The sequence below is a fragment of the Phocoena sinus genome, chromosome 15 (assembly GCF_008692025.1).
Source record: "Phocoena sinus isolate mPhoSin1 chromosome 15, mPhoSin1.pri, whole genome shotgun sequence".
NCBI classification, from domain to species: domain Eukaryota; kingdom Metazoa; phylum Chordata; class Mammalia; order Artiodactyla; family Phocoenidae; genus Phocoena; species Phocoena sinus.
The window spans coordinates 77,971,250-77,981,271 of NC_045777.1; the positions used below are offsets into that span (position 1 = coordinate 77,971,250).

Below are 10,022 nucleotides of genomic sequence, written 5' to 3' on the forward strand. Positions count from 1 at the left end.
AACATTAAAAGCCTAAATGGAAATTCTAGAGTTGTAAAGTATAATAACCAAATTTTAAAATTCACTATATAGGCTCAACAGCACATTTGAGATGGCAGAAGAAAGAATCAGTTAAGTTGAAAAAAATATCAATAGAAATTATTCATTCTGAAGAACAGGAAAAAAAAGAAACATTGGGGAAAAAAAGAACAGTGCCTCAGAGATCTGAAACATAACATTAAGTATATCAACACCTACATAACAAGAGTTCCAGAAGGGCAAGAGAGAAAGAAAGAAGCAGAAAAAAATACTCAAGTAATGGCAGAAAACGTACCAAATTTTATTAAAAAACCCATAAGTTTCACAGATTAAACTTGCTCAACAAATCACAGTTAAACTTTTGAAATACAAACAGAAAATTTTGAAAGCATCAAAAGAAAATGGATTCATCAAGTACAAGGGAACAACAATAAGATTAACAGTTAATTTCTCATTAGAAACAATGGAGACCAGAGTAGAAGGACACACTCAAAGTGCTGAAGGACAAAAACTGTCAACCAAGAATTCTATATCCAGCAAAACTATCGTTTAAAAAAAATATGCAGATGAAATAAAGACATTCCCAAAGACTGAGAGAATTCACTGCTAACAGACCTGCTTTAAGAAGTACTAAGAGGGCTTCCCTGGTGGCTCAGTGGTTAAGAATCCACCTGCCTATGCAGGGGGCACGGGTTTGAGCCCTGGTCTGGGAAGATCCCACATGCCGCAGCGCAACTAAGACCGTGAGCCACAACTACTGAGCCCGTGTGCCACAACTACTGAGCCTGCGCTCTAGAGCCCGTGCTCCACAACAAGAGAAGCCACCTCAATGAGAAGCCCGCGCACTGCAGCGAAGAGTAGCCCCTGCTCTCCGCAACTAGAGAAAGCCCGCGCACAGCAACGAAGACCTAATACAGCCAAAAATAAATAAATAAAATAATAAATTAAAAAAAAAACAGAAGTACTAAGAAATTCTTCTGGCTAAAAGGAAATGACAGCAGATGGTAACTGAAAGTCACAAGAAATGAAGAACATCAGTGGAAATAATTATAAAGATAAATATAAAACACTGCATAGGGCTTCCCTGGTGGCGCAGCGGTTGAGAGTCCGCCTGCCAATGCAGGGGACACGGGTTCGTGCCCCGGTCTGGGAAGATCCCACATGCCACAGAGTGGCTGGGCCCGTGAGCCATGGCCGCTGAGCCTGCGCATCCAGAGCCTGTGCTCCGCAACGGGAGAGGCCCCAACAGTGAGAGGCCCGCGTACCGGAAAAAAAAGAAAAAAAAGAAAACTGCATAAAATAATAATTATAAAATTGTATTGTTGGGCTTAAAATGTATAAAGATGTAATATATATCACAATAACCACACAAAGGAGAGAAGAGGAAATGGGGCTATGTTGCAACAAAGTTGCTATAGTCTTTCAGAATTAGGTCACTATTAACCTAAAATAGATTATGATAAATTATATATTATAATCCCAAGACCAACCACTAAAAAAACAAAAACTCAAAAAACATATTAAAACACCAGACAAAGGAATTTAAAGGGTCCAACAGAAAAATACCTATTTAACACAAAAGAAGGCAGCAAAGGAAAAACCGACAAACAAAAAAGACATACAAAAACAAATAGCGAAATGGCAGATGCAATCCAACCGTGTTAGTAATTACATTAAAAGGACTTGGTGCTTCCCTGGTGGCGCAGTGGTTAAGAATCCACCTGCCAATGCAGGGGACACGGGTTCGAGCCCTGGTCCGGGAAGATCCCACATACCGTGGAGCAACTAAGCCCGTGCGCCACAACTACTGAGCCTGCGCTCTACAGCCCACGAGGCACAACTACTGAAGCCCGTGCACCTAGAGCCCGTGCTCCACAACAAGAGAAGCCACCGCAACGAGAAGCCTGCGCACCGCAATGAAGAGTAGCCCCCACTCACTGCAACTAGAGAAAAGCCCGCACGCAGCAACAAAGACCCAACACAGCCAAAAATAAAAAATAAATTAATTTTAAAAAAAGGACATGGATTGACAATCAAAAAATAGGCAGAAGCCCTAAACAGACATTTCTCCAAAGAAGACATACAGATGGCCAATGAGCACATGAAAAGATGCTCATCATCGCTAATTATTAGAGAAATGCAAATTTAAACTATTGATACAATGAGGTCACACTGGTGAGAATGGCTATCCTTAAAGAGTCTACAAATAATAAATGTTGGAGAGGGTGTGGAGAAAAGGGAACCCTCTTATACTGTTGGTGGGAATGTAAATTGGTGCAGCCATTATAGAAAACAGTATGAAGGTTCCTCAAAAAAATCTAAAAATAGAGTTGCCATATGATCCAGCAATCCCACTCCTGGGCATATACCTAGACAAAACTATAATTTGAAAAGATACATGCACCCCTATGTTCACAGCAGCACTATTCACAATAGCCAAGACATGGAAACAACCTAAATGTCCATCGACAGATGAACAGATAAAGAAGATGTGGTAAATATACACAAAGGAATATTCTCAACTATAAAAAAGAGTGAAATAATGCCATTTGCAGCAACATGGATGGACCTTGAGATTATCATACTAAGCAAAGTAAGTCAGAAAGAGAAAGACAAATACCATATGATATCACTTATATATGAACTCTAAAATATGACACAAATGAACTTATCTAGGAAAAAGAAACAGACTCACAGACATAGAGAACAGATTTGTTGTTGCCAGTTGGGGGGGTGGGGAGGGAAGGATTGAGAGTTTAGGATTAGTAAATGCAAACTAGTATATACAGGATGAATAAACAACAAGGTCCTACTGTATAGCACAAGGAACTATCTTCAATATCCTGTGATAAACCATAATGGAAAAAAATACGAAAAAGAATATAGGGGCTTCCCTGGTGGCACAGTGGTTAAGAATCCGCCTGCCCACGCTGGGGACATGGGTTCGAGCCCTGGTCCAGGAAGATCCCACATGCCACGGAGCAACTAAGCCCATGCGCCACAACTACTGAGCCTGCGCTCTGTAGCCCGTGAGCCACAACTACTGAAGCCCACGGGCCTAGAACCCGTGCTCCAAACACGAGAAGCCATCGCAGTGAGAAGCCCACGCACCAGGATGAAGAGCAGCCCCTGCTTGACACTAGAGAAAGCCTGCACGCAGCAACGAAGACAACACAGCCAAAAATAAACAAAATTAATTTATTTTTTTTAAAAGGATATATATGTATAACTGAGCCACTCTGTGCTGTACAGCAGTAATTAACACAACATTGTAAATCTATTATACTTCAATTTTAAAAAAAAGGACATGGATTTAGGGACATCAGTGAAAATGGTGGAGCAATAAGAACACTGACTAACATTCTCAGAAACAATTCTTTCAGAACTCTGGAAATTAACCAAGGACTTAAAGCAATCTGGGGAATGTTTACTTAAGAAAAGCAGCTGAATCTCAGAACAGCAAGCTTTGCAGCATTTTAACTCGACCTATTCCCATCCACCTCTTCTCAGCTCCTGAAAACCAACAGCTCACAATTATAGTGAAAACCAGCAGTCTGGAAGCCATTGGAGGAGGCAAAATGGGATTGGAGAAATTTCAAAGCCCCATTCCCAGGGAATTCTCATTTGATCTATCTAGTGGTTCCCTGTAAGACCCCAAGCACAAGGCTCTATTTTTCTGATCTGACCCAGATATCATCCAGGGTAAACAGCCTTTTCCCCAGGGATGTTTGTTGAAAACTGTCAGAGACCAATGATGAACACTGCAGCTGCCTAGATACTGGTGGATAACAGCTGGAGCAAACAACAGGTTAACCAAGAAGCTATCAACCAACTTGACCTTGACATCTATAGAACAGTCCACCCAAACAACAACAGAATACACATACTTTTCAAACACACATGGAACATTCTGCAGGAGAGACCATATGCTAGGCTATAAAACAAAGTCACAATACATTTAAAAGGACTGAAATTAAAGTATGTTCTGTAACCACAACAGACTTAAATTGGATATCAATGAATAAAGAAATTAGGGAAAACATAAATATTTGGAAATTAAACACTTCCAAATAATTCATGGGTCAAAGAAGTAATCACATAGGAAATCGAAAAATAAGGTGAATAAAGATCAAAATACAACATAACAGAATTTATGGGCTGCAGCTAAACAGTGTTTAAAGAAAAAATTATAGCTATAAACACCTACATTACAAAAGAAGAAAGATCTCAACAATAGCCTAACCTTCCAGCAAAAGAAACTAGAAAAGAAAAGCAAACTAAACCCAAAGCAAGCAGAGGAATAAAATTATAAAAATTCAACTGGAAATCAATGAAACAGAAAACAGGAAAGCAATACCAAAATTGAATTAAACTAAATGTTGGTTCTTTCAAAAGATTAACAAAGCTGACAAATCTTTAGCTAGACTGACCAAGGTAAAAAGAGAGAAAATATAAATTACCAAAATCAGCAATGAAAGAGGGGACATCACCAACCTGCCAACCCTACAGAAATTTAGATTATAAGCGAATACTATCAACAACTTATGCCAAAGAATTAGATAACTGGCACAAAACAGACAAATTCTCAGAAAGACACAAAGTACCAACGCTGACTCAAGAAGAAATACAAAATTTAATATACCTGTAACAAGTTTTTAAATACTGAATTAGTAATAAAAAAAAAAAAACTCTTCCTATAAAGAAAAGCCCAGGTCCAGATGACTTACTTCATTGGTGAACGCTACCAAACATTAAAACAAGAAATAATACCAATTCTTTACAAACCTTTCCAGAAACTCATTTTATGAGGCCAGTAATACCCTGATACCATAAGCAGACAAGGAGGACATCACAAGAAAAAAACAACAAAAAAGTCCTTAACAAAATATTAGCAACCAAATCCAGCAATGTACAAGAGGGATTATTCACCACAATCGAGTGGAATTTATCCTAGGAATGCAAGGCTGGTTTAATATCCAAAGATCAGTTAATGTAATATATCCAATTAATAGAATAAAAGACAAAAAAATACATGATCACAGAAACAGACAAAGAAAAATTGTTTGACAAAAATCTAATCCCTAGTCATGATTTTTTTAAAAAAGAAAAAGAAAAGAAAAACTCTGAACAAAGCAGGACAAAAAGGGAACTTCCTCAACTTGACAAAAGGTATCTATGAAAAACTTATAGCTAATGTCATAATTATAAATGAAAGACTAAATACTATCTCCCTAATATCAGGAACAGGCAAGGATGTCACTTCAATCTACTGCTACACTGAAGGTTCTATCCAATGCAGTCAGGCAAGAAAAAGAAATCAAAAGTTTCAAATTGGAAATGAAGATGTAAAACTGTCTTTATTCACAGACAACCAGACAATGTGATCCTGTATGTATAAAACCCTAAGGAATACACGAAAATCTATATAACTAATAAGCAAGGTCAGTAAAGTCACAAAATATTAAGTCAATATACAAAAACCAACTGTATTACTATGTAAAAGCAATTAACACTCCAAAAATGAACTTAAGAATACAATTCTATTCAAAAGAACATCAAAAAGAAAAAAACACTTAGGAATAAACTTAACAAAAGACGTGCAAGACTTGTATACTGAAAACTACAAAAACATAGTTGAAAGAAATTAAATTCCCAAGTAAATGGGGAGACATTGCATGTTTATAGATTGAAAGACTCAAAATTACTTAGATGGCATTTGTGCCCAAATTGATCTACAGATTCAGTGTAATCATTACCAAAATCCCAGCAGGTAGTTTTGCAGAAATTGACAAGCTAATATTAAAATTTGTATGGAAAAGCAAAAGACCCTGAAGAGCCAAAACTTAACATCTCCCAATTTAAAAACCAATTATAAAGCTACAGTAATCAAGAGGATAAACATATAGATCAATGGAACAGAACTGAGAGTTCAGAAATAAAGCCTTACATTTACCATCAACCGATTTTCACAAAGGTGCCAAGACTATTCAATAAAAAAAGGATAGTGTTTTCAACTAGTGACAGGACAATTGGATAGCCACATCCAAAAAACCCCTTACCCCACACCATACACAAAAATCAATTCAAATGACTGTCTCACAGACATAAATATGAGAACTCAAACTATGAAGTTCCCAGACAAAAACAGAGGAAAATTATCTTTGTGATCTTGGGTTAGGCAAAGATTTCTTAGATATACCAAAAGTACAATCCACAGCAGAAAAACTGATCAACTGAACTTCATTAAAATTAAAACCTTTTTCTCTCCAAAGGACACTATTTAAAAAATAAAAAGAAAATCCATGGACTGGCAGAGAACATTTGCACATATCATATATGTGATAAAGTACCTATATTCAGAATACATAAACAATTCTCACAACTCAATATTAAGAAGTCAAACCCAACTTTTCACTCCTCTGGAGCTTAAATTTCCTGGCTCTCTCGATCTCCCCTTTTAGGGCAAAAGATCATTTGTTATCCTTGACAGAGAAGTCAGAAGCCAAACTGATCAAATCTGCTTCTTTTTCACCACCCACCAAGACGTCCACAACCACGCCGAGCAAGGACCTATCCTAAACACCCGTTTTTGCTTTTCTGGATGTTAGCTGCCGAGATAAGCCGCCCTCCGGTAGCTGTTCTTTGCTGCATCTTTTCAAATCTGAGTCAACTCAGGGGACTCCTGTGCAACCATTCCACTGTGTTTAGACCTTTCATCCTTCCTCTCATTCCTGTTACTGCTCCAGTTAACATTTCCTTTCCGAATTGTTCACCGACCCCAGCCGGCCCACGCTTTCTCTGACCTTTTGAAGTCGGCTTTCCTAACGGCAGAACTTCTGGGGTCTGATTGGCCCGAAGGCGAATCCCAAAGTACGAACACCTGCCAGCTGGGGGGCCGTGGGCCTGTCTCATAACTTCTCCGAGCCTCCCTTTCCTCCCCCGTAACTGCGGCAACAACCCCGACTCCCGAATGACGCGAGCCGGGCGCAACACCTGGCACGTTTCGGCCACTCGGTACATGCTGGCAGCGCCCTAACGCACTCCCCTCCGGCAGCCCGCTAGAGGGTCGTGCTCTCTTACGTTTGGCCACCCAGCGTCGCCAACCTCTCCGAGAGGGCCGAGTGCCTCGGGAGGCGCGGCCGAGACCGGAGGCCAGCACAGAGGGAGGAAGAGAGGGAGCCGAAGTCCTCACCTTTTGGTCCAGCTCCAGGCGGTAGGGCACGGCCTGGATCCTGCGGCGCGGCCGCGAGCCGGCGCGGGGCTGGGGCCCGGAGCCGGGCAGCACGAAGGTGGGCACGCCCAGCGCCCCGGAGAAGCTGAAGCCCCACACGAAAATACGGTCGGCGCGGGTCGCGCGCTCGCCCACGTACTGGAACACGGGCGCGTCCGCCTCGGCCTCCGCCGTCTCGCGCCGGCTCCGTGAGCGCCCGGCCGCCGTCCAGTGTCCGCGCCACGGCCCCGGCCCGCTCAGCCGGCGCCCCAGCCTAGCCCCCGCCGCAAGCGCCATCCTCCGCTACACGCCTCAGCCGTTCCTGGGCGCCGCCATATTGGCGACCTTTGACCTCACCCGGCGGAAGAGCCTGCGGCCACGTTTACTATTGGCTGAAAGCAAAGGCCTTGAGGTCAGCCAATGGCTCAGGGAGGCTGGAGGGCTGGGCTGGACTGGGCGGAGCCTGGTATCGCCCGTTCCTGAGTGACTCGACCTAGAGGACCCGTCCCGGCCCTACCGACATAGTGCGCGACCTTTCTCCGAGCTCCGGCAGCCAGCCTGAACTCACTCGCCTTCCCGCAGAGCGCGTGTTTGCTGAGCACCTTCCCGGCTCTGGTGGGCGCTCTCATTTTGCAAAGGCCCTTTGCTTTCTGGTAATCAGCAGGAGTAAAATTTAAGAGGTTGCCCACTCTGCGCGACTCCAGCGTAGTGCTCTCCCCTATCCTCTGTCCTTCGACACCTTTTACCTGGCCCTGTTGCCTCTGTTTCCGCTCCCACGCCGCTCAGTCGGCGCTCCAGCCACAGAGAGCTCCCTGCTGTCTTCGACAGTGCATCCTCCTCCCAGCGTCACCTCGCCCCTCAGCCCATCACTCCACTTAAGGCAGGTGGCTCTACTTGTAATTTCTGAATCCCAGGGATGTTTCAGGCCTTCCTTTGCACACAGCGCCTTGAATGCCCTTCCCACTGCCCTCTTCTCCCTGCAGGTGTCTAGCAAACTCCTACTTGCCTTCTAACATCCAGCTGGAGCAACTCCTTTGAAGTTCCACGAAGGCAGGAACTTCATTCACATTGTCCTCAACCAGTTTTGTACTAGAATTTAGCATGCAGCCAGGAACAAGGCATGCCCTCATGAGTGATTTGCGAGTCTGGGGACCTGGGTTCCTGTCCTGGCTCTGCTACTGACTTGTCCCGTGATGTTGGGAAGTTGTCTCCCTTCTCTGGATCTCACCTCTAAAATGAGGAGATATTTTTAAAAAATCAATACATGAAAGGAATTTTTGAACGTCATGGCCTGTAGGATCTCTTGCAGCCCATTATGATCTATGACAGTCATTCCCGAATATTAGTCCCAAATGCTGAGAGCAAACTGTCTCTTTTTCCCTACTCTTGCTTTTCTCTCCTCTTTATATGCTCGATACCTGTATCAACTTTAATAATGTAATAGCCAGTATTTTGCCGGCAGAAGTGAGGTTATTTAGGAATAAGAAAAACTGCAAATTGAGAAGTACAAACTATGACAGACCACAGGCAAATCCGGAGAACAACGAAAGGGAACTTGCTTTTATATGGAAAAGTGGGTAATTGGGAGGTGCTGTGATAACCAAAGAGTCCACTGGAGGAAGCTGGGAGTCCAAAGTATAGTGGCTTCTCATTGGTTGGGTAGAGGCATCTTCCCGTCCCAGATGTGGGCATTTGTCTCTTCCTGTTTGGAGTAATTGAAGATGCATGGTGGGGCATAAGAGCTCCCCCTACAGTCCTGTCCTGACTCCAATTTCAGCCGAGGTTCTTTAATTCCGCAAGGCCTCCGTGGGATTAGATAGGCAAGGATTTTATTAGGGAAAATATCTCTGTAAGAGAAAAAGGGGAAGGGAAGTGCTCAGAAAGCTGGGAGAGCCATCAGGCCACGATACAAGTCTGACTCTAAATGAGGGAGAGGGACTTCCCTGGTGGCGCAATGGTTAAGAATCTGCCTGCCAATACAGCAGACACGGGTTCGATCCCCGGTCTGGGAAGATCCCACATGCCGCAGAGCAACTAAGCCCTTGTGCCACAACTACTGAGCCTGCGCTTTAGAGCCGGCGAGCCACAACTACTGAGCCCACGCATGTAGAGCCCGTGCTCTGCAACAAGAGAAGCCACCACAATGAGACGCCTGCGCACCGCAACGAAGAGTAGCCCCCAGTCGCCGCAACTAGAGAAAGCCTGTGCGCAGCAACGAAGACCCAATACAGCCAAAACTAAATAAATAGATAAATTTATAAATAAATAAATGAGGGAGAGGAAGAGGGAAGCCTGGGTAAAAGTGTCCTATGGCTGCTGTACAGTCTAAGGAAGACTTGGTGAGGTCACTGGGGAGTGCTGGAGCCCAAGATGACCAGCAGAGGAATCCATGCCTCCCAGGATCTGGTCTGCCCGAGTGTCTCTTCCCGCCTCATTCAGTCACTGGGAGCAGTGCAAGGGAAGCATGACCTCCCTGCAAACAGAGGATAGATTTCACGGCTTTGGTTCATTACATTCACTGTAGTTGGAGGCCTTGAGGAGCAGTCTCACAGCTACCACGTCGTATCAGTCAGTTTTCCCGCATCACCCTCTATAAAACAGCCCCACAGAAGGGTAAAACATCAGCCACGTTTCACCACAGAACGGTGAAAACGTGTTTCACAGAATGACTGCAAAGCACATTCCAGGACAACAAAGTGATTTGAACTGGTCTTGATAGTACGATAAAACTGGATTCCTTCCAGGTGTGGAATTAATTCAAGAAACTCAGCTAAAATTGGAATCGGGACAGGCC

General features: G+C 43.4%; 1 protein-coding gene across 3 annotated transcripts in view; it reads right to left on the reverse strand.

Annotated features, from left to right (window-relative positions):
• The window catches only part of RCC1L (RCC1 like), a 33,064-nt gene extending 25,401 nt beyond the window's left edge, over positions 1-7,663 (reverse strand). For 2 of the 3 annotated variants that reach the window (XM_032604270.1, XM_032604271.1), the window contains exon 1: positions 7,211-7,663. In XM_032604270.1, the coding sequence (XP_032460161.1) occupies positions 7,211-7,525 (315 nt within the window). In that variant the 5' untranslated portion in view covers positions 7,526-7,663. The remainder of the gene's footprint in view (positions 1-7,210) is intronic. The other variant, XM_032604272.1, reaches the window with a different exon arrangement.
• Between the last annotated feature and the right edge of the window lie 2,359 nt (positions 7,664-10,022).